At 46.9% G+C, this 25,486-nt stretch overlaps 1 protein-coding gene across 4 annotated transcripts in view; it reads left to right on the top strand.

Annotated features, from left to right (window-relative positions):
* Window positions 1-25,486, top strand: part of LOC142470112 (chymotrypsinogen A-like) — a 73,878-nt gene that overhangs the window by 24,321 nt on the left and 24,071 nt on the right. For 2 of the 4 annotated variants that reach the window (XM_075577049.1, XM_075577051.1), the window contains 2 exons: window positions 11,367-11,445; window positions 23,974-24,056. In XM_075577049.1, the coding sequence (XP_075433164.1) occupies window positions 11,367-11,445; window positions 23,974-24,056 (162 nt within the window). The remainder of the gene's footprint in view (window positions 1-11,366; window positions 11,446-23,973; window positions 24,057-25,486) is intronic. The other 2 variants (XM_075577050.1, XM_075577052.1) reach the window with 1 other exon arrangement.

Genomic DNA, 25,486 nt, shown 5'->3' with positions numbered 1-25,486 from the left:
CTTGGGAACAATTTCCTACTCAAGAAAAGGATAGGATGTTCAACTCCCTCAAACTGTTGTGACAACAGCCCTATCTCTAGGCCTAGCCCTATCTCTGATGCATCTGTTTGCACTATAAAAGGGCTGTTGAAGTCTGGGCTTCTAAGGATGGGACCCTCTGATAGACACCTTTTTATGTCCTCAAAGGCTCTCTGACAATCCCTTGACCACACCACTTGTGTAGGGGCACACTTTTTTGTGAGGTCCGTTAAAGGGGCTGCCACTTCCGAATAGTTGGGGATGAACCGCCGGTAGTACCCTGCTAAACCCAGCAGAGAGCGTACCTGCGTTTTTGTTTGGGGGGTCGGAACTTCTTTCAGGGCAGCTACCTTGTCGGCTAGTGGCCTTACTTTTCCACCTCCCACTGCATACCCTAAATATTTGGTTTCTGCTTTACCCAAGGCACATTTCTTAGGGTTGGCTGTGAGCCCTGCCTCTCTTAGAGATTTGAGGACCGCTTTCAGCCTATTTAGATGGGCCCGCCAGTGTTTACTATAAATGACAATGTAATCTAGGTAGGCAGCGGCATAAGTCCTATGGGGCCTCAGTACCTTATCCATGAGCCTCTGAAATGTGGCTGGGGCTCCATTCAGTCCAAATGGCATTGTCACAAACTGGTATAAACCCATGGGAGTGGCAAAGGCTGTTTTGCATTTGGACTTTTCCTCTAAGGGTATTTGCCAGTATCCTTTTGTCAAGTCCAACGTGGATATATATTCCGCGTTACCAAGGGCGTCAATTAATTCGTCCACCCTTGGCATCGGATATGCATCAAACTTGGATACCGCATTGACCTTTCGGAGGTCCACACAAAATCTTACCTTCCCATCGGGTTTAGGGACCATAACTAGTGGACTACACCACTCACTGCATGATTCCTCAATCACTCCTAAGTGTAACATTTCTTGTAACTCCTTCTCTACCAGAGCCCTACGACTTTCAGGCAACCTATAAGGACGGGAACGTACTTTTACCCCAGGTGCTGTCTCGATTGCATGGGAAATTAAGTTAGTTTGTCCTGGTAAGTCAGAAAAAACATCCTGGAATTGTGTAATTATTGCTAACAAGTCTCCTTTTTGTTCAGAGGACAACTGTTTACCCATTGGGATTTTATCATCACTCACGATGTTCTCCCGTGGAGGCTGAGGACCCAAGTCCGTTTCCTCCTCCACCGGGTGGATGAATAGAGACCGCTGCATCTTCCAGGGTTTCAGCAAGTTCACATGGTAAATTTGTTTACCCTTCCTGGACCCTGGTTGCGCCATCTCGTAATCCACATCACCCGTACGGCGGAGTACTTCGAATGGGCCCTGCCATTTGGCCAGGAGTTTACTCTCGCAACTGGGTAACAATAACATCACCTGGTCTCCTGGGTGAAACACTCTCATGCGGGCATTCTGATTGTAATGTCTCTCCTGACTGTCCTGGGCTGATCTAAGATTCTCCCTGGCAAAATGGCCGACCACATCTAGGCGCTTCCTAAGGTCCAATACTTATTGCAGGGTATTCTTAGAAGGGGACTGCTGTTCCTCCCAGGACTCCTTTAGGAGGTCTAGGATACCCCAGGGTTGGCGGCCATAGAGCAATTCAAATGGAGAGAATCCCGTGGAGGCCTGGGGAACTTCCCGCACTGCAAACAGCAGAAAAGGGAGAAGTTCATCCCAGGCTCTCTTTTCTGAGTCTACAAATTTCCTCAGCATCCCTTTTAGAGTTCGGTTAAATCTTTCCACCAATCCGTCAGTCTGTGGATGGTAGACCGATGTCCGAACAGACTTGAGCTCTAGTAACTTTAAGACATCCTGCATCAGTTTAGCCATGAAATTTTTACCTTGGTCTGTCAACATAACCTGGGGAAGTCCAACCCGTGAGAACAGTTCCAACAACTTGTTGGCTACTTGCTTCGCCATTGCTGTTCTCAGGGGGAACGCCTCAGGATACCTTGTTGCATAGTCCACTATTACAAGGATAAACCTGTGTCCTTTCGTAGAAGGTTCTAGAGGTCCTACCAAGTCTACCCCAATCCTCTCAAAGGGAACTGACACCAAGGGTAGAGGAACCAAAGGGGCCGGTTTTTGTCCTTTTGGACTAGTTAGCTGGCACTCCGGACATGCTGCACATAGCTTAGCAATATCACTATGCATCCCTGGCCAATAGAATCGGGATGAAATACGGTCCAATATTTTATCCCTGCCCAGGTGACCATCCCAAGGGACAGTATGGGTTAGAGTGAACACAGATTTAACAAAGCCTTGGGAACCAATATCTGTCTGGTGACCTCCCCTGTTTGTGTCTGCCTATTCACACTACTGCACCGACACACTTTATTCGAGCAAATACCCAGTATGTACCTGGCAGATACCTGGAATGCGCCGCTCCTCACCTCTGACAAGCCCCGTTGCGTTTGCCTTCCCAGCCTGGGTTCATGCCTGGCTGACGGGCGGCTGATCTGTTAAATGATAATGATTAGGATTTAATAGGCTGCAATGCTTCGCGTGTCTACCAGATGGCATAAATTCATGAATTGTAATGCAGTATATATATATATATACTGTGCAGTATTGCAGCCAGCGGGAATAAAATGCTTCAATCCCTGCCTGGAAAATAACGCAATGCACTCGGGCAGAAAACAGTCACAAACCTCAATACACCCGGGTATACCCGAATTCGTGGGACTAGCCGAGCTCGAATAAAGTGTGTCGCCAGTGTATATAGGATATCCTTTGATAGCTCAAAATGGGGGAATACTATCACCCCCTGTGCATCTAAAATCTGTTCATCAATTTTCACCACCTTGTCATACTGTCTCGCAAGGACTGGGTCTTCCCTTTGCTTCTGGCGAAAGTCAGGAAGCTACAGGTCTGGTAAATCTCCAGGGCCCATATCCCCCTCCCTTTGGCCATCCCTAGCCATCACTTGTGACCTCTGACTACTAGAATGGTCACCTTGAGACCCAGATTTCTGCAACCAGTCCTGTTTGTCCAAGCGTCTTTGCTTCCGAGTCTTTTGAACCCGGTGTCTACTGGGAAAAAGGTCTGCCGAGAAGGGGAACAGTTTACCAGGGTTCTCCTGAGCCCCAGAAGGAGGTTCCTTGTGAAAGACTGGGGCCATTAGGTCCGCAAAGAAAAGCCAGTCCCGACCCAGCACAATGGGGGCAGGTAGCCAAGGAGCGACTCCTACTTCGAGGTAAGCCTCCTGACCTTTTACCTGTAGCCGGATTTTGGCCGTCGGATAAGGTTTTACCTCGCCGTGTATACAGTACATGCTATGCTCCATGGGGAGTCAAAAGAACACACATTGGGCAGTAACAGTTCCTGGAGGACCAGAGTTTTCCCAGAGCCCGAATCTACAAGGCCTGGATGGTTTTTCCCCCAATCAGGGCTGGAAGTAGCCAGGGCTTGTAATTTTCCCTAGAAAAAGCCGAGGCGACGGTTCTGCTGAATGAACAATCCATCAGTGGACAGTCCACATACCGGTGGCCTTGTTCTCCGCAGGCAGAACATGGAGAGGGTTCCCTCGCAGGAGGGGGCTGCGGATAGCGCTCCGCTGGACTGATTACTGGAGACCAGGCATCTGGTGGGTCCTGTGGGCGACGTCCTCGGAAGTTCCTCTCACTTTGCGACGAACCGACATCCGGAAGGAGATGAGGGTCTCTGCGGGGACCAGCATTTGGACTCCGTCCTTGCTGGAACGACTGCTCCTTCCTTTGGACTTGGCGGTTCCGTGACGGGCCGTAGGTTCCCCATTGATCCGACCTCTCTCTTTGGGCTTCCGCAAGTGCCGGTGGAGTCAGGTCCAGGACACTCGCCTGCTGCTCAGCCCCAAGGAAGTTCTCCACGAGTTGGACCGCCAAAGCTAGGGTTTCAGCATCGTGGCGTTTTACCCACGAGCGTGCGGAAGGGGGTATTATTTGTAGAAATTGTTCTAAAACCACCTGCTCAAGAATTACCTCCTTAGTGCACTCCTCGGGTTGTATCCAGCGCATACACAAGTCCAATAACCGCTGTGCGAGCACCTGGGGTCTCATCTTAGCGGTGTACTTCATGTTCCGGAACTGCCGGTAGGTCTCTGGGGTCAGACCTAAGCGATCCAGTATGGCGGCTTTTACTTGTCGGTAGTCCATTGCCTGATCTGCTGGGAGACCTTGCTATGAGGCCTGGGCTTCTCCTATGAGGAGCAGGGCCAAAGCAGTTGCCCAGCGATCTGTAGCCCAGCCCTGAGCTTCGGCAACTCTTTCAAAAGTCAGTAAAAAAGCCTCTGGATCCTCGTTCGGAGCCATTTTCCTCAGGAGTATCGGGGGTTTGCTTGCAAGTTCTGTACTGGCAGACCCCTGGAATTGGGTCAGCAGCTTGGCCATTCGCTCCTCCTGTGCTGCCTGCTGCTGGGCTACGAGCTGGGTTTGCTGCTGCCAAAGTCTTTCATCTCTCTCTGCTTGCAGCCGGGCCTGCTCACACAAAAACTCTTTAAAAAAATCTTCCATTTTTGTGTTGTGTGTGTGTGGCCCTTTAACTGCAGGAGCCTTTTGAAAAAAACCTTCCCAATTTTGACACCATATGTTGCAGGGTACATGCAACTACACACGTGGGTTTCTTGACAAGGCTGTTTTATTTTGCCTTGAAAAATATACAGCACACAAAACAAAAATAGCTCTTTTTCAGCAACAAACGAAAATGGCTTTTCCTTCAGCAAACCCAACAATACAGTTTCTCTTTAGCAGACAGTTTATATATATGCAGCTACCCTTTTTCTATGCAGGGGTCAGACAGTTAACAGTTTCACTACTTTGCTACTCAGACCTTGTTTTCAGGAATCACTTTAGCAGCTCACTCCTCTCTCATCAACAGCAAGCTCCATGTGTCTACAACCTGGGTTTTAACACACCTTGATTAGGCAGCTGGGATCCAACTAATTGTCCTGAGGTTCCCAGCTGAAATTAACCTAGTCAGTGCTGCACTGCAGACTAGACATAGGTTTTCCAGGCATATAACTGGTGGCTTTTATTTACCCTGTCACAGTGTCACTATGGACCTAACCCTAATATTTAAGCGACCAAGTCACGGCCGTGGCGCAAGAACTTTCTAAACTCTCCAGTTGCAATCTCCTGCCCGTTCACCTATGGGCAACTTTGAGCCATGTATTCCACCACCCAACCGGTAAGCCGGGGATCCCCTTACTTGCCGGGGATCCTTGAACCAATGTGATGTCCAGTTCGAGATGTCCCCATCTCGGTTTCCCACAGGTCGTTCTAAAGTGGCCTATGTCTATGCCCTCCTTACGGGCAACGCTCTCACTTGGGCTTCTCCCCTCTGGGAGTACAGATCTGATTTGACACAGGACTACCCCAAATTCTGGCGAGAGTTCCAGCAGGTCTTTGACACCCCAGCGCGTAGGGAAACTGCAGCTTCTTCCTTGCTTCATCTCTCCCAGGGTCGCAGGTCAGCTGCAAGATACACGGTGGAGTTCCGCACCATCGCTGCAGAGACTAAGTAGAATGAGGAAGCTCTCGCCGCGGCATACTGGCAGGGTTTGTCCGAATCCCTCAAGGATGATCTCGCAGTTCATGTTCGTCCCTCATCTCTTGAGGATCTTATTGCCCTCAGCATCTGGATGGACCAGCGCATTCAAGAGCAACGTCACGAGCGCCAGCGTCCCCGTTTAATGCCGCCCTTGCTTGCTTCTCCTAGGTCTCCTCCCTTGGCTCTTCCTGCGCTGGACGCTCCCAAACCGATGCAAATCAGTAGCCAATAGCCTCGGACCGCTGAGAGAACACACCGCCGAGATGAGGATCTCTGCTACTACTGTGGCTCCTCGAAACACCAACTACGTCACTGTCACCTGAAACTGGGAAACGAGAACACCCAGTGAAGGTAGAGGGGCTTCTTCTGGGAACCATTTCTCCTTGCCCCTCTCCCCCCAAAAAACTACAGAAGAGAATCCTTCTACCCATAACTCTTGAGGGTCCTAATGTTAGGGTAGAGTTTGAAGCCTTCATCGACTTTGGGTCTGGTGGAAACTTTCTGTATCACGACTATGCCTGCAATAACCAAATACCGTTAGTCAAGAAGAAGTCACCCATCGGCCTTGAGGCTATCGACGGTCGACCGCTTCAACCAGCCTTCATTATTTGGGAATCTATTCCCCTCACCCTGACCACCGCGGATGGTCATACTGAAGTCATCATCTTCGATGTGTTCCACTTTCCTACTGTCCAGGTCATTTTGGGATTGCCGTGGCTTCAGCTTCACAACCCGCGTGTTGATTGGACAGACGTACTACCGATCCAGTGGGCTCCTACCGTGAAGAAGATGGTCACTCCTCCCGTTACCGTGCTCGCTGGTCTCGACACCACTTCATCTTTTCTCTCTACCCTGCCGGAGGTATACCATAACTTTTTGGATGTCTTTAACAAGACTCAGGCTGAAGTCTTACCACCTCATCGCTTGTACGACTGCCAAATCAAATTAATTCCTGGAACCATACTCCCCAAGTCGAAGTGGTATCCCCTATCTGTGCCCGAGACGAAGGCTATGGCGACCTACATCCAGGAGCATCTTAAGAAAGGGCTTATTCGGAATTCCACCTCCCCCGCCAGGGCCGGTTTCTTCTTCGTGAAAAAGAAGGATGGCTCTTTAAGACCCTGTATCGACTTTCGTGGGCTTAACAAGATTACATTTAAAAACCGGTACCCTCTTCCTCTAATTTCAGAGCTCATTGACCGGCTACAAGGAGCCTCTATATTTTCCAAACTCGACCTGAGAGGAGCTTACAATTTAATCCGAATTCAAGACGGTGATGAATGGAAAACTGCGTCATTATGAATAGCTAGTGATGCCGTTCGGCCTCTGCAATGCCCCTGCCGTTTTCCAAGAATTTATGAATGATATATTCTGGGACATTTTGGGTATCTTCGTCATACACTACCGACACACTTTATTGAAGTGTGGTCGGTACCGCAAGCCGGGAAATATCCCGGCTTGCTAGTGGCCGCCCCTCGGCGTGCCGCGCGTCATAGACGCGCGGTCACGCGTCATCGGGAGCGTGCGCCCCCTGCAAGCGTGTCCAGGGGCTCCCCGAGGGAGCCCTGGTGTCCCGCGATCGCGGGACAGCGGCAGGGGGTTCCGGGGGACCCGGCGGACCCGGCAGCGGTAGGGAGAGCGCCCCGATCGGAGGGCGCTCTTCCGCTGCTTCGGCGCGCGCCCGTCACACTCGGGCGCGCGCCAGGCTACTGCTGCGGCACAGAACGGGCAAATGCTCGAATAAACTGTGCCGCAGCAGTAGTATACTTAGATGATATCCTCATTTTCTCCAATAACCTGGAAGAGCACATTCGTCACACCAAGATAGTTCTCTCTCGGCTTCCGGCAAATAGCCTCTACGCGAAGATGAAGAAATGTCTCTTCCACCAATGATCCACAGCCTTCCTTGGCTATATAATCTCCGATAAAGGTTTCACCAAGGCTGTTCTGGATTGGCCGTTGCCGAATTCCCTAAAAGCCGTTCCGCGTTTCCTTGGCTTTTCTAATTACTATCGAAAATTCATCCGTAATTTCTCCACTATCGCATTACCCATTACTGCTCTTACCAAAAAAGATGTTGATCCGACAGCATGGTCCTCTGAAGCCATCAAAGCCTTCGAGTTCCTCAAAAGGGCTTTCGTCTTCTCCTTGGGTTACCACCCGCAGACCAATGACCAGACGGAGAGAATTAATCAGACCTTGGAGCAGTATCTCAGATGCTTTGTCTCAGAATCTCAAGACAACTGGGTGGATCTATTACCCTGGGCGGAGTTCGCTATTAATTCGCTGAAGAATGAGTCCATACAAGAGTTGCCTTTTTTCATTAATTATGGGTTCCATCCCAGCAGCCTTCCCCTCTCCCCCCCCACACCCCCCTGGTGTTCCTGCAGCAGATACTCACATCTCTAATCTACAAAACTCTTGGAAGAAGATTCAAAAAGCCTTGCAAGGGGCCGTCCAAAAACAAAAAACACAAGTAGATGGCGACGTCAGGTGGGGCCAGAATACAAACCTGGAGACAGAGTTTGGCTATCTTCAAAAAATATCAAGCTTAAAACTCCTTCCCAGAAGCTGGCTCCTAGATTCTTGGGTCCCTTCAAGGTCCTCGAACGGATCAATCCTGTAGCGTATCGACTTTCGATACCCCCCACCATGAGGATACCATCCGTGTTCCACGTGTCCCTTTTGAAACCCTTCGTTCAAAATGTACATATTCCGGACCGTCCTCAGAGACCAAATCCCGTCGTAATAAAAGGGCAACAGGAATTTGAGGTCCATTCCATTCTTGATTCCTGTTTTTCCAGGGGCAGACTTCAGTTCCTCGTTCATTGGAAAGGATATGGCCCGGAGGAACGTTCCTGGGTACCTTGTCATCATATTCATGCTCCAGATCTTCTTAAACAATTTAGTCGGAAATTTCTAACAAACCTTGGGAGGATCATCCGGAGTCCGATCCTCAAGGGGGGGGGGGGTACTGTGTAAGGGATCGGGGGACATGCGCCTCTCAGCGGGTCCCCATCACCTCAGCTCCCACTGCAGCTGTCAGCTCTGGTTCCCCGCTCCCTCGGCTCCTTACCTCTCTTGCCCCAATGCCGTGCTGCTCCTCCGCGGCGCACACCGCATCCTCCCGCGTGCGGCCGGGGCGCGCGTACGGCAAGCTTACAGAGTGCGCGCACACCCGATCTTCTTACTCGTCCTCACATGCCACTGGCTCCGCCACCCATCGGCTGCAGGCGATTTCAACTACTCACCTCTCTGAATCCCTCCCTGCTCACCTGGACCTATCCCTGGGATCACTCAGACAGGCCTCCGCTCCACGCCTTGCTACCATTGGTCCTCCTGCATTTATAACCTCAGTCTGCCCTCTACTTCCTCGCTCTGCATAGCTCTTCTGTGCCTCCTGTGTGCAGCTGTCTATGCCAAGCTCTGTTCTCTGTTACAGCTCTTGTTCCTGCCCCTGTTGGATACCTTTGGATTTGATCTCGGGTCTTGTTTGACTCCGTATACCTCGCAATACCGGGACTCGGCTTTGGACCTCACTACGCTGCTTTCTCCTGCCCCAAACCCACGGCTCTTGGATATTGACCCTCTGACTTCTGGACCCCCAGACTCAGCAAGTATATCGTTAACCCTTTCTCACCAGGCCCCGCAATGCACTTTACTACACTCCGGGCACGCCCTGACTGCTGTTGCTGCGTGTTATACCCTTCCCACCTCAGTACTGGGGACTGGCCAGGTCTGCAGGCATACAGGCGTTACAGCATCTTAACCCTGGATGTGCTCAAAGCTGTGACCATGCAGCAAGCTTAAGCCTATAGGGAACCATGTTTATGGTTTTGAAGTAAAAGGTGGCACTGTGTGCTCATTTGCATGTCATTTCCCAGAATTCATTGCTGCAGTGGAAGTGCTGTGTGCTGGGTGATAATGGTGAAAGGCGGGGTTGCAGACCTGTCTAAGACATACAAATGAGCATACAGTAATATTTCCATTTGTTATATGCTTTGCTGTGGAGGTTTTTGTCACTTTTTTTACCCACCATAACTTAACTACATACTGTACATACATGCATACATACATACATACATACATACATACATACATACATACATACATACATAATCTGGTAACTAAATGCTGTAACAAAGTTACGTCATCGATGTGGGAAGCTTTAATAATAGAGAATCATCAAACTTGTAATAGATTGGTGTGCTATTACAGGTAATTCAAGGTACCTGCAGGCAATCTAGGGCAATACTGTCCCGGCCGAGCTGAGTCTTACAAAAGACAGGAGCTGGCCGGGCACGTGACGGGCAAGTTGGCGAAAGTTGCGTGCGCGCTCCCCGCACGCTCCCGGACTTTCCCGCGCCTCAATAGAAAAGCGCTATGGCGCTTTCTATTGAAAGCGCGGAAAAGCGGCCGTGAACCTTACCGGTTCGCGGCGGGGTACTGCCGCGCAGCGCCCGCATTTTTTTTTTAACCGCGGTGACGGCCGCTTTAGACTCAGCGGCGCCGCTACTGTAACTTTGGCACAGAAGTCATTTATTAGATATTTTTGTAGCCTGATTCCTAATGTAAGGAAACACTTGAGTCCTTTGCTAGCACAATGTTTGAAATCCCACATAGCATCTGTTAGCCATAGTAATTTGGTCAAAGGGTGTAATAAATTTACCGCTATCCTCCTAAATTACCGGCATGCTGGATGAACACATACATACATGTTAGAGGGTAATTAGAGGGTAACCAATTAGTCCGACCCAAAATACTTTGTGCTACTGTGTGTCATTTACAGTTTTTAACGCCTGCATGCCCGCAGACCTGGCCAGTCCCCAGTACTGAGGTGGGTAAGGATATAACACGCACCTACAGCAGTGAGGGCGTGCCCGGAGTGTGGTAAAGTGCGTTGCCGGGCCGGGTGAGAAAGGGTTAACGATATACTTGCTGAGTCCGGGTTTCCAGAAGTCAGAGGGTCAATATCCAAGAGCCGTGGGTCTGGGGCAGGAGAAAGCAGCGTAGTGAGGTCGAAAGCCGAGTCCAGGGATTGCGAGGTACACGGAGTCAAACAAGAGGCGACATCAAATCCAAAGGTATCCAACAGGGGCAGGGACAGGAACAAGAGCTGTAACAGAGAACAGAGCTTGGCATAGACACTGCACACAGGAGTCACAGAAGAGCTATGCAGAGCGAAGAAGTAGAGGGTAGACTGGGGTTATAAATGCAGGAGGACCAATGGTAGCAAGGGGTGGAGCGGAGGCCTGTCTGAGTGATCCCAGGGATAGGTCCAGGTGAGCAGGGGGGGATTCAAAGAGGTGAGCAGTTGAAATCGCCTGCAGCCGATGGGGGGTGGAGCCAGTGGCATGTGAGGACGAGTAAGAGGATCGGGTGCGCGCGCACTCTGTAAGCTTGCCGTGCGCGCGCCCCGGCCACACGCGGGAGGATGCGATGTGCGCCGCGGAGGAGCGGCACGGCATGGGGGCAGGAGAGGTAAGGAGCCGAGGGAGCGGGGAACCGGAGCTGAAAGCCGCAGTGGGAGCTGAGGTGACGGGGACCCGCTGAGAGGCGCGTGTCCCCCGATCCCTTACACAGTTAAGGCTAAATAATCTAGTTAAAAAATGAATATTTATCCGGTATCTCAGGTGAGCTCCTTTTTGAGCACACGTGTCTCTCCCTATGTTATTTGGAGGGAGGTTGTGATACTAAAGGTTTGAAAATATCAAAACTTATTGATACTCCGGTGCCACCCATACTCTCTAATAACCTCATGCTGTGACCTCTGGTATTAACAATGGTATTTACACGTCTTTCTCTCTTGCACAGAACTTTCCATGTTGCTGTTTTGGGTATGTACGATCGGGCTTCCAAATCCGAAGCCAGGCAGGTCAAAAAAATCTCCAAGGTAAGGTGCTGATAGATGAACAAGGGGGGGGGGGGGACTTCTCTAATAGTTTTGATCCCTTTGCTGCCAAGGGGGGGGGGGATAAAGTTTGCTACTTTGTTCTCTGCATTCCTGACGTGTCTATTATTATCGTTTCTTTGAAAAGCGCCAACATATTCCGTAGCGCGGTACAATGCGGGTGCAGAGAGATGTAAATTCCATAAACTGAATGACATACAGGTAAGGACAGATGTGCACTAACAGATACAGAAGGTAATGAGGGCCCTCGTCCTGAGAGCTTACACTCTAGAGCAGTGGTGGCCAACTCCAGTCCTCAACAGGTCAGGTTTTAAGGATATCCCTGCGTCAGCACAGGAGGCTAAATCAGTGACTCAGTCTTTGATTGAGCCACCTGTGCCAAACCAGGGATATCCTTTAAACATGACCTAATGGTGGCCCTTGAGAACTGGAGTTGGCCTCCGATTGTCTTGAGGGAATAAGGGGCAGCATGGAAGCAAAAGGTAAAATGGCCGCTCGTTGACGGACGGAGTATACATCAGGATGGAGTATACATCAGGATGGAGTATGGTCAGCTGCAGGGGCTCTGACATGGGGGGACGAAGGAAAAAGTATGCCAGGCCCGGTGACTGCAGGGGCCCGGTACTGCAAAATGGTCCTGAACTTTGGCCCAGCTGCCGGTCGCGGCTTGGCACCAGCTCTTCATCAAATGCACTCCTCTTTCTCACTATGTGTCCCACACCGAGCTTCCAATGCTAACGGCGCTCAACTGGCCTCTGATGTCAGCGCGCCGGAAGTAAGCTAACCCTCAGCTTCTGGTACGCACTGAATTTGGAAACTCAGCGTGGGACACAGAGTGAGGAGGCCTGCAGCTGATGGAGAGCTGGGGCCCGGCCGCCGGGACTGGCCTGACCAGAAGTCGGCCCCAATTTGCAGCACCGGGCCCCCAGAGCTACCGGGCCTGGACTGACCATCCCCAAGGTAAGTCTACTTTTTTTTATATGTATGGGGGGAGGGGGGGCAGGATCTTTTTTTATGTAATGGGGGAGAGTGGGGTTTGCTTTATATTTATTGGGGGGGAGTGGGATCTTTTTAATATGGAATGGGGGGGTTTGTATGTATTTTGAGTGGAGGATTGAATGAGAGTCAGATAATTGATGGAAGGTGGGGGCGAGTGAGAGGAGAGAGAGGCAGTGAGTGAGGAAAAAAGGGAGTAATTGTCGCTGCAGAAACAAGTACCTTGCTTTCAATGTAGTTGCCCATAGTGCGTGCGACCGCGAAGAGGCACGTCAGAGGCAGAATCCAGGAGAGACAAATTAATTTATCTCACCAAGCGGAAGGCCACGTGACGTCAGTGTCATGTGATGCGGTTTAGTCAATGAGAGCTAACTGCTCGTGTGATGCCTCCGCCACACCTCCCTGATGCCTCCGGCCTACAGTGCAGGTTTCGCGTGAGTGGCGTCATTCAGTCAAGTGTCCTGCAGCTGGCACTATAATCACAGCCTAAGGCCACACTTATAGTCCTGGCTACAGCGACGCGACATCGTGACGCCATCCGTTGCCGCAGCAATTGTTTGCCTATAGTGTAGGGGACAAGAGACGGCGACCGGGGTGTGTGGCGATTCACCCTCATTGGTTGAAACCGCTCACGGTCCCGCTGATGTCACGTGGTGGCCACTGAAAAAAATACATTTTCATTGACTTCAGGGATTTCGGTCGCAATGTCGCACACTCGCGCCTACTATAGGCGCACGTGACGGATTAAATAAAATTGTTTTGACGCGATGCTCCGTCGCTGTCGCCAGGACTATAAGCGTGGCCTAAGAGTGAGACGCAGGGTAGATAAATATATGCGAGCCGGAAGGGGGGTGAGTGAGTAAGAGGGAGTGAGATGGAGGGGAGAGAAAGACATGGGAAGATGGGGGAAATAGAGGGGGTCGTGAGTTGTGAAATGGGTTAGGGGGAGCTCGGAATACCGCTGACATGGGGGGCCGGATGTAACACTAGTCCTGGGCCTCGGGAAATCTGTCAGCGGCCCTGATCTGCTGCACACCTACATCTATTGAGCTTTAGTTGGTGTTTGTTAGGGGGTGTCACATAGCGTGGAGTTTTGTCCCGGCGCACAGCTGGTACAAATAGGCTTGGGGGGGGAGGTTTGTGGGGGGGAGGGTGCAGGATATTAGGGGTTTGCCAGATAGGCTTCCTTATAAAAGTGAGTTTTCAGAGTTTTTGAATGTCTGAAATCTGGGGGGAGAGTCTGATGTGGAAGCTAATCACGTGGCAGGCTCACCGAGACATGAAACAAACGTGGAGCCTGCTCCATTGCCTTCTTGATTACGTTCACCATGAACATGATCTCCCCTTAGAAGGCGGTCATTTATTACCCTGTAGATGATGGGGTCCTGTCACGGTAGACCATGCTTATTAACACTTTACTATCTGGATCCTTTGATTGAATAAAGCATGAAATATAATAAATTGTATTTATTCACATAAATAACACACACAGCTTGAATTACAAAATGATCACGAATAACACTTACTGAAATGGGGTCAAATGAAATAAAATATCCACAGAACGAAATCCACAGAAATTACGACTCTAGGCTGGAATTCCCACACGTGGGGTTGCTGCACAAAAAGAGCCGTATAACAGTCCTTGGCTAAGGGGGCTAGTGGAAACCCCTGTATTTATGCCAAAAGTAATATTTTCGTTCCCCCCAATGCAGGATTAATTAGCCAATCCTTAGTCCTTGCGAATACTGGAAGCTGGATACAAATCTTTAGTGGCAATGAAATAGTCTCTGTACCACCCGCTGTAGCTTAGATGAATCTTAAACGCAGATGACTCTCAGATGGAACTGACTTTCTAACTGACTTCATGACCTTTCAAAAACTTCACATGTCCTATTTCCATAATGTACAGCCAATCTCTGGTGTTGGAACCAATTATCCCACCTATAGCAAAGGTTTTGCCAGTCACTCCAAAACCTGGCACAAAGCCTTAGTATTGCAACTGAGCATGTGCAACAAAAATGTATTCTTCCCTCCACTGGCCACTTAGCATACCTAGCCAAGCTTACTTCCCAGGAGATCTGCTAAGCATTTCAAAGCCCAGTATTACACACCCTACGTGTCAACAAAAGGTATAACACCTTTAGGACAAATGTCCCTTTGATCTAGTAGCCATAAGCCCCGCTGTGAACAAATGGCTCTCACACCTCTATTTCTTTGAATCTCAAAGATTTCCTGCTAAGCATTTCAAAACCCAGGATTACACACCCTAAGTGTCATCTCCTGTTCTGAACTGAAGGAAGGCGAATCCCCTCCTGTCTAAAATGTTAATTATCTTACTCTTATAACTTTAAAATACCAAAATTATAGAGGGCACTCATTTAATACTGGGGGTGAACGTTAATGCTCAAAAACATAACCACTTTATGTGTTCGTACCTGAGTAATGCCCACACCAAATATCATCGTTGCAGGATGCTCCTAACTAAAGTTAGCTGTCGGCTTTAGAAAATGGAAGCAGGCACACGGTCTTATGCAAAGAATAGGAAGAACAACTCCCACCGGACATGACGTCACCATCCGGGTTGCATCCGGTATTTTTGGAGGCTACGCACCGAGTATCACAGGAAAAAGATAGGTGCAAAACAGCGCTAATAATATATCAAATGAAATTACAAAGTGTATAGGCAGCCAGGTGAATGACTGGTGGTACAACCAGTCAGAGTGACAAAACGAAAAAAAGGGGATAACCGGCGCCAAAAAAGGTTAAATACCAAACCAATGAAAGTGTGACAGTCCAAATGCAGTCCTTGAGATTATGAAATATGATGATTCTCACCTCAGCAGGATATATGTGGAAAAAGAGAAAAGAAAAACAGATAATGGTGCAGTAAATCAACACTGGGGGGGTGGTCAAGGACTAACAATAGGAGACATACAAGACATACAAACGTAAAACACTAGCACGGCCTTTATATTAATAAAAAGCTAATTTATTATGGTGTGGAAGGTGCATAAACCGCATCCGGAGGGGTAAAATTACAACCCTACTCACAAGATGCTGGAAAGGTAAAAGCAACGAACTGGATGCCTGCAGCTTGGCTCTCAAGATGGCGACCGGAGCACTTTGCCTGGCGTCCACACGTGACCGGGATGGAAGACAGATGACTCAGATGACTGGGCCTCTGGGCGGACGTGACGTCTCCTCCGCTGTAGTCCCACCAAAGGCTCACAGGACTCCAGTCTTCCAGTCCTCCTCAGCAACCGCGATACCGCCGCAAATCGGTTGTAGCACTTTGAAGACTGCAGATTTCTCCTTTTGGGACTGCAGACTTCTCCACGACCTGGAACACTCTAATAACTCGAAACTTCCCGACGCGTTTCGTACGCATGCGCGTACTTCTTCAAGGGATGTGCGTGCCTTTTAGTCTCTATGGTATATATACCATCAGTCCAAAGTTCTTATTGGTTAATTGGATAATTAATATTAACCTCATGTAGGGATGATAAACGGCAGCACATAAAAAATGGCCTATGCTAATCAACATACAGAACAAACATAAAACATTAAGGGGCCTATGCAGAGAGCAGCGCTATTTCAAAACTCGCCATTTTTTGGAGAAATTTGCGCAGAAAACAGCAGAAAATGGCGAGTTACGAAAAACGCGCCAATTTTTTTTTTCTATTTCTAAAACTCGCCTCGCGGCTGGCGAGAACCTCCATCTCGCCAGTTTTAAAAATATCCTAATGCAGAGAGGCGCGAACGGCATCTAGCGGCTGTTCGCGCCAATAAAATGGCGCGATTGTCTCCTTTTTGCCTCGCCAGGAAAAGTTGGCAAGAAGCTGCCGCTCGCGGCCATAGGAAAGGAAAAAAAAGGCGCAATTTTTTTTTAACACATTTCTGCAGCGCGCATCTCGCCAATTTAAACTCGCCACACGCATTCATGTAAAACATAGCAGAATTCGCACATTTCTGCATATGGAGAATAAAACTCTCCAAAAAAGCTACTTTTTATTAAACTCGCCAATTTTTAAATTCGCTGCTCTCTGCATAGGCCCCTAAATGGGATAACAAAAAGAAAAAACATTAAGAGAAAACATTAAAAACATTTAAAAGAACATTGAAAATGCATTAAAAATTATTAAAAATGTACAGAGGCAGAACAATGAATTAATGACTTAAAAAAGATGATTATAAAAAGGCTTTGAGTTCAAAGTCGATATTCATTCCTTTCGGGGAGAGAGTTTTTAGTTCATAAATCCAGTAGGCTTCACGTATACTGGCCTGCTGAAGTCTACTCCCCCCTCTGGGATTAACATCAACCTGCTCAATTGCCTGACAGATAAGACCCTTGGGACTTTTATCATGGTACAGAGAAAAGTGATGCGAGACACTATGTGTCACTAAGCCCCTCTTAATGTTGTAGATATGCTCATAGACACGTCTCTGGAACGTTCTCCCTGTTCTGCCCACATATTGTAAGCCACAAGGGCATTGCAATAAATATATAACATACTGTATATGGAGTGGCAGTTAATGAAATTATGTATAGGGTAACTCCTATTGGTGACGTTAGATGTAAATTGTTTAGAATTTTTACTAAAAGAGCATGCTACGCACTTTGCACAGGTGAAGAAACCTTTTAGACTCCCTCCTAGTTTCTGTTTTTTTTGGTTCACCGGACAACTGGGAGCTAGTTTGGATTTCAAGTTATTAGCCTTTGAAAATATAATATTAGCTTTTTTTGGAAGGATGTCTGCCAATACTTCATCTTGTAATAAAATAGGCCAATATTTATTTATAATTTGTTTAATTTTTGGCGCCATCTCATTGTATTGAGTGATGAACGCTACCTGATTGTGACATCTATTTAATGTTTCCTTCTTTTTAGCATCGTACTGAAGTAAAGTGTCCCTATTGATCTCATTAACCTGATTAAAAGCCTCATTTAATTCAAACTCTTGATATTTTCTATTAATGAATTTTTGTTTTAAATCTTCTGCTTGTTTCTTAAAAATCTCATCTTCGTAACAGTTACGTTTAAGACGTACCAGTTGACCCTTTGGGATATTTCCCAGCCACTGCGGATTATGGTGACTATCCGCGCGCACATAGTTATTTGCCTGCACAGGCTTAAAGAAGGTCTTAGTGTGCAATATATCATCTTTGACATATATGTGAAGGTCCAAAAAATCAATGTGTTCAGTACTAAAACTACAAGTGAATTTAAGATTAAGGTGATTCTGATTTAAATATGTGCAAAAATCATTTAAGGAATCCTGAGAGCCTGACCAAATAAAGATCACATCATCAATGTAGCGCCGCCAGAGCACCAGGTTTGCTCCTAGAGGACAGTTGTTCCAGATGAACTCCTCCTCCCAACTGTCCATAAATAAGTTGGCATAACTAGGAGCAAACCTCGTGCCCATAGCGGTACCACATTTCTGAATGTAATAGTGAGAATTAAAAGTGAAATAATTATGTGTCAAAATAAACCAAATACTCTCCATCAAAAAATCCCTCTTAGTGCGTGAATAGCCACTGGAGTGTTCCAGTTTGCGAGACACGGCCTGGCATCCTTGATGATGGTCGATAACTGTGTACAAGGATGTTATATCAGCTGTGGCAAGAATGTAATCGTGCTGCCATTTTAGATCTTTTAAAATTTGTAACGTATGTGTCGTGTCTCGCAAATAGGATCTACCACCAGTGACTAAGGGTTGAAGATGGTGATCTATAAATTGTGAAAGATTTGAAGTGAGGGAAGAGATACCAGAAATAATAGGTCTCCCCGGAGGTACAGTTACATTTTTGTGAATCTTAGGTATAAAGTAAAATAACGGTGTACATGGAAACTGAACAGACAAAAACTTGAACTCATCCTCACATATTGCCCCACTATCTACACCAGAAGTCAACAATTCTCCCAGTTCGGCTTTGAAATGCACCAAAGGGTCACTGTTAAGGGGGAGGTATGTGGTCTCATCTCCCAGTAATCTCATGGACTCTTTTAAATAATATTCTTTGTCCATGACCACAATACCCCCACCCTTATCAGCCGATTTGATGACAATCGAGTCATTATTCTCTAGATTTTGGACTGCCTCTTTTTCTTTAATATTAAAATTATCTTTTTTAATTTTGTATGTTCTACATGAGTTCTCTAAATCTATGCTGACCATCTCTACAAAGGAGCTCACTAGATGTCCTTGCGTGAACTTTGGATAGAACGTGGATGCTTTTTTAAAAATCTTTTCTTGAGGATCAGTAGTGCTGCGTACCTCTTGAATGGGATTAATTTGATTAGTGATTTTATCCCTAGCAAAATATTTTTTCAGGGCGAGTTTGCGGGCAAATTTGTGAACATCTATAAAGAGATTAAAACTATTCGGTCCACAGACTGGAGCAAACTTAAGCCCTTTGTTAAGTACTTTTTTCTCAATATCAGTGAGCTGATACTGACTGATATTGAAGATATTCGGATGCTATTTTTTAGTTTTTACCCGATTTCTACTAGTACCTCCTCTTCTCCCTCGGGTCCTGTCTTTCTTTTTTTGTGGTTTAATGGAGGTTGGATTTCTGATATATGTTTGATTATTTCCACCTCTGGGAAGATGTGATCTCTTTCCTTCCTCCATTCTAAAAAAGAAAAATTTGATTTAATGGCTGGTGTGGGGAGTGGTGTATACGAGATGCTCTCCACATCACTCTCTGATCCTATGTCGGACAGCAATGTATATCTATTGCTGACCGGAATGGGCATTGATTGAGGTAATGTAAGTGCATCATAACGTTCCTTAGCTCTTTTTTGTTGCAGATATAGATTTTTATCATGCAATGGTTGCTTAACCGGAACGAACGGTGTAGGAACTAGTACATTGGTAGAGGGTTTTTTTGGGCCATTATTGGCTCCCTTATGTGTAAATTTGCTCCTATTAACATTGGATTCTTTGGATCCTATCGCTAAATTAGGTTTCTTATTGTCTACCTTCGTGACATTAATCTCTTTGGATTTCTTTGCCCAATCTCTCTGACAACCAGTGTCATAATCTTGTTTGTCCCTGAAAAATTTTTGTTGTTTGATTTGAACTATCTCTAATTCTGCCTGATCTAGCCTTTTCTTAATTGTCGGTTCTAAAGCGAGCAACTCTTTGTTGTCTTTATAAGGATCTAATTGGATCTTCATATCTAATATATGATCGTCCAATTCAGCTAGGGTTTTTCTCCGCTGATGCACCAAAAGCTTCATGAGAGAGAACGAGCACTGGTCTAGTGTTTCATTCCATTCCCTCATGAAGCCCTCATTGTGCGCATCACCGGTAGGTTTTTTGCGAACCCTAAGCCCCCTAGGGATACGGTGATTTTCCAAATACTTGCTCAGTGTGGTGGCTTCCCACCATTGTTTGCTTTCTAGCATAAGTGTTTTCTCTAACTGAGCAAGTATTGGTTGAAAATCTTCAGTCACACTTTCTATACATTGGACTGAGCTTGGGTCACTAAAGATGTTATCAACATTGACATTATGACGAGATCTCATGAATAGAGAACTCATGATTACACTTAGTATGAACAATTAAAATATAAATATATAAAAAACAGCAGCTAACACCAAATGTACAACACAAAGCAATCACAGAAAAAAGATAGGTGCAAAACAGCGCTAATAATATATCAAATGAAATTACAAAGTGTATAGGCAGCCAGGTGAATGACTGGTGGTACAACCAGTCAGAGTGACAAAACGAAAAAAAGGGGATAACCGGCGCCAAAAAAGGTTAAATACCAAACCAATGAAAGTGTGACAGTCCAAATTCAGTCCTTGAGATTATGAAATATGATGATTCTCACCTCAGCAGGATATATGTGGAAAAAGAGAAAAGAAAAACAGATAATGGTGCTGTAAATCAACACTGGGGGGGTGGACAAGGACTAACAATAGGAGACATACAAGACATACAAACGTAAAACACTAGCACGGCCTTTATATTAATAAAAAGCAAATTTATTATGGTGTGGAAGGTGCATAAACCGCATCCGGAGGGGTAAAATTACAACCCTACTCACAAGATGCTACTCTTTGACAAAGCCCTAAGTGGGTGAAACGCGTTAGAGCTGCAGGGGGGCCGTCCCTCCTCTTTTATCCATGGATTAATTAATAAAGATTTTTTTGTAGCACAGTTCAGCCTTTACTACCTTTTTTTGCGTAGCAGTGCCCGCTGTTTCTCCCCTCCGGTGGGAGTTGTTCTTCCTGCTTAACTATACAGCTAGAAGCACGCAAGTCCGGATGGATTCAAGACTTCAGTAAGTAATTTTATTACTTCATTACCACGTTGGAGCTTCCCCAGGTGAACTGGTTTTTACAGTGCGGGACTTTATGTATGGGGTCCGGGTGGGTTCAAGAACTTCCCCCGGTCAACCCTTCTGTGTCAGCGCCAGACCACTTCCCAACTAGGGGTTAATTCATCAAAATAAGCTCAACTTTATTATGCTTCTGAATCCCAATATCCAGATGCAGCAAAAATATTTAAACAGTTAATTATGTACTGTTGGATTGTATGCTCTGCAGCACCTGTCAATTGAGGGGACCGTGTGCCTCAATGTTCTCTCATTATGCAAAGAATATTTAATGTGCCACAAGAAGGGATCAAGGAGAGGGCTAGGAAAATGTGTAGGCTGGTAGCCCTCTCCTTGCTAAAGGCAGTTCCCTGCCAAAACGTTGGACACTCTTGTGGCACATTAAATATTCTTTGCATAAGACCATGTGCCAGCTTCCATTTTCTACACTGTTTCTACTGGCCGGGGGCAACAAGGGCAACTACAGGTAATAGGGGAACCCTTCCAGGGAGTAGCTATGGACATGATCCCTAGCTTGACCGGCAAGCGTTACATCCTCACTTTGGTGGGTAACAAAGGCTTTGATTGTGATTATTTCTAGAGTAGGATTTCCCAGTGAGATTCAACTGATCAAGGGTCACAATTCATGTCAGAATTGTTAGTGTCTCTGGGATTCATGTGGGGTGAAGCACCAGCGCACGACCCCTTACCTCCCCCAGACAAACAGATTATGTGAGAGGTTCAATGGTACCCTGAAGCAGATGATTTGAGCTTTTAGAGAGGCTGAAGGAAAAGTCTGGGTGATTCATTTGCAGCACTTGCATTTTGCATACCAAGAGGTACCGCAAGAATCTACTGGGTTCTCTCCCTTCAAGCTTTTATATGGTCGCTGGGTACGGGGACCTCTTGACTTATTCCGTGAGGGATGGGAAGGGGAGACTACCACTATTGATGCTTCTGTGCTGAAGTATGTGGTAGTTCACAGAGACCAGTCAGAAATACTTATGGGGTTGGCACAGAATAATCTCAAGGAGGCTCAGACCAAGCAGAAGACTTTGTATGATCAGAATGCCCATAGCAGAGAATTCATCCCTTGGCAGCAAGTGCTTGTTCTGAAGCCCACTTGTCAGAACAAATTGATGGCTGCCTGCTCTGGTCCATATACGGTAATCAGAAGGATGAATGAGTGCAATATTGTTGAGCAGCTAGATGGAGAGACAGGGAGAAATAAGACTTATCATGTAAATATGCTTAAGGAATATTTCAGAGTGCCATCACTGATGCCACAATCTGTAGCCCACCGATGGGGGACCAGGCGAACAATGCTCTGCCTGACCTCCTAGGAGAGCCTAGACCGGGGGTCAGAGTAGAGCAGGTAGAGATAGGGTCCCAGCTCAGTGTTGAGCAGAGGGCACAGGCAAAGACTATGTTGGAGCAGCATAGGGTCCTGTTCACAGATAAGTCAGATAGGACACATATCAGGGACCATCCAGTGGACACTGGTGATCAGAGACTTCTGCATAAGCATGCCTAACGTGTATCAGCAGAGGACAGTATAGAAAGGGAGGTAGAGGTGATGCTGGCCCTAGGGGTAATTATACCATCTCCAAGACCCTGGGCTTGTCCGGTAGTCCTGGTACCTAAGAAGGTGAAAGTTCAGAAGCGCTCAAATGCCAGATATAAAGTTCAATAAGTCCAAAAACCACCATCCAAGGAAAATAACATCAGAGTAAATAAATGTGTGAAAAAAAATTAAGCCAACAATTATGGGTAAAAGCCTCCTGAAGACAAGTAGTGGAAGGCAATAAAAGCCCCCACCAGCTATCTCATTGGGGGTTAACCCTGTAGCAATAAAACAATTACTCACAATTCCTGGTACGGCTGGATGGATATGCTGCTTCCAGAGTAAAGTATTCAATATGCAGAAGATGTGAGGAGCGCACAATCCGGTAGGAGCAAAGGGAGGACACAGATAACAAAAGTACAAATTTATTGAGTCATCAAGACATTAAAATCCAACGCGTTTCGAACGTGTTAGCGTTCTTTAATGTCTTGATGACTCAATAAATTTGTACTTTTGTTATCTGGGTCCTCCCTTTGCTCCTACCGGATTGTGCGCTCCTCACATCTTCTGCATACTGGTACCTAAGAAGGATGAAATCACTCGGTTCTGTGTGGACTACCGGCAGCTCAATGCTCAAATGGTTTTAGATGCATATCCCTTGCCCCAAATGGAGGAGCTCCTAGATGAGCTTGTGGGTGCAAAGTATTTGACCACCATGGATTTGTCTAAAGGTTATTGGCAAATCCCTCTGACTGAGGAGGCTAGGGAGAAGTCAGCATTCATTACTGCAACTGGCCTGTATGAGTTTTTAGTGATGCTATTTGGGATGAAGAATGCCCCGAGTACCTTCCAACTCCTGGTCAATAGGTTACTGGAAGAGGTGCAGGGGTTACGCAAGGGCATACCTGTATGATATTACTGTGTTCAGTAATTCATGGAAAACTCACTCAGTTCATGTAGCAGTGGTGCTAAGTAGAATCAGGGAAGCAGGGCTGACACTGAAACCTACAACGTGTCTGGTGGGTATGGCAGAAGTATTGTACTTATGGCACAGAGTAGGTGGTGGGCACCTTAAACCAGAACCAGCAAAGGTAGAAGCGATATTTCGGTGGCCTGTTCTTAGGACCAAAAAGCTTTTATAGGCACCGTTAGCTACTATAGGAAGTTTGTTCCCCAGTATAGTGCCATTGCTAAACTCTTGACTGACGACTCAGAAACGACTCTCGGTTCTGGTAGCCTGGTCTCCCACTTGTAAAGGTGCCTTCCAAGCATTGAAGACAGCACTGGCTAGTGCTCCTATCCTGGCTGCACCAGATTACACAAAGAAGATTCTTGTGCAGACCGATGTCTATGACTATGGTATAGGTGCTGTACACAGTCTGGTGGTCTAGGAAGGGGGTGAACATCCTGTGGTATACCTGATAGGGAAACTGCTACCCAGAGAAGTGGGTAGGTAAGGGAAGTTTCCTAATTGGGTGCTCTTAATACATCCTGGTTAGCTGTGAATTCCTCGATTAACATAAAGTGAGCAGGGTTGCCATCCCCATAGGCACTAATAATGCAATTCTTTAGTTCCCAACTTAGAGAAAATAATATGAACAACGTGTTCCAACTTGCAGGGAAAAGTCTTCTAACCTGTCCAGTGAGTTGCTGCTCCACCCGGTGGTCCCTCTCTGGGCGGGCTTCCAAATCTCCCGTGGCTTTACGTATAATATAGTGTAAACTCACACTTTCAGCTCGATATCCTGTATGCTTCTTTAGTTGGGGTGAAGGGTGGACCCTGCTCTGTAGCGTGATCTGTCCCAGTAGAAAAGTCCAAAGTAGAGTAGTGGGAAAACGAGCACTGCAGACAGGATCAGGCTGGAGGCAAGGTGCAATTCAAAAGACTTTATTGCGGCATACAAGCCAAGTTAAAATGACATGAGGGAGATCCTCTGATGCATTTCGTCCTCTTGGGGACTTTAACAAAGAATGATCTGTTGTAACCGGACATTGCACGCAGGGAGGAAGGGCTATAAAAAGCAATGTCAGGTTACAACAGATCACTCTTTGATAAAGTCCCCAAGAGGACGAAACGCGTCAGAGGATCTCCCTCATGTCATTTTAACTTGGCTTGTATGCCGCAATAAAGTCTTTTGAATTGCACCTTGCCTCCAGCCTGATCCTGTCTGCAGTGCTCGTTTTCCCATTACTCTACTTTACCCAGAGAAGTGGCTTATGCCACAATTGAAAAATAATGCCTGGCCATTGTTTGGGCTCTACGGAAATGACAGCCCTATCTGTATGGCAGGTAATTTACTGTGATCACAGATCACAACCCGCTATGCTGGCTATAAAGGGTGTCGGGGGAGAAGGACAAACTGCTTCGCTGGAGTCTTGCATTGCAGGAATTTGACTTTACCATTCAACACAAGTAAGGCAGTGTCATGGGAGACCAGGTCTCACCCCACATTAATACCCAGATTCTGGATTGAGCACAACAAGGGGGGTAAAATAAATGCTAATTTATTCCCTTTTAAGACAGACACACAACTCTTCACAAATAAACTGGATAAACACTTACTGGGATGGGGAAACAAAATAAAATGTCCACGAAACGAATGACTTGCAAACAAAGTCTCTGGGCACCCCTGAACGCATGAGAGTGGGTGCTCGAATTGAACCGTGCGACAGTCCTTGGCCAGGGGCACAAGTTGCCACCCCTATATCTCCAACGAAGGAAATATATTTATTCAGTCCATACAGGATTTGTTCTGGAACCCTTAGCTAAACGAATTCTGGAAGAAGGGCATGATCCTTGGTTACGATATTGTTGACCCCTCACACTCCGGAACCGTTGACGCTGTAACTTGGACGAATCTTTATGAATCTCAGGTGGAACTAACTGGGACTGGACTGCAGGCATCTTTATATTGTTAAGGGTCATATCTCTAACATACACAGCAATCCTCCCATGGGAACAACTTTTCACACCTATCCCAGACTTGCCAGGAGTTCATAGAATGGGCAGAAGTTGCTTCCCAGTCTGCTAAGAGCATGTGCTAACATGACATCTAAGCTGCTTAGCATACCGGGCCCAACCTCTTACCTGGCGATAGTTAGTCTGGAGTTTGGCTACCGTTTGTTAATAGC

The sequence above is a fragment of the Ascaphus truei genome, chromosome 19 (genome assembly GCF_040206685.1).
Source record: "Ascaphus truei isolate aAscTru1 chromosome 19, aAscTru1.hap1, whole genome shotgun sequence".
Classification (NCBI taxonomy): Eukaryota; Metazoa; Chordata; class Amphibia; order Anura; family Ascaphidae; genus Ascaphus; species Ascaphus truei.
Note: the sequence above shows the minus strand (reverse complement) of the source record. Positions and strands in the feature narration are given on the sequence as shown.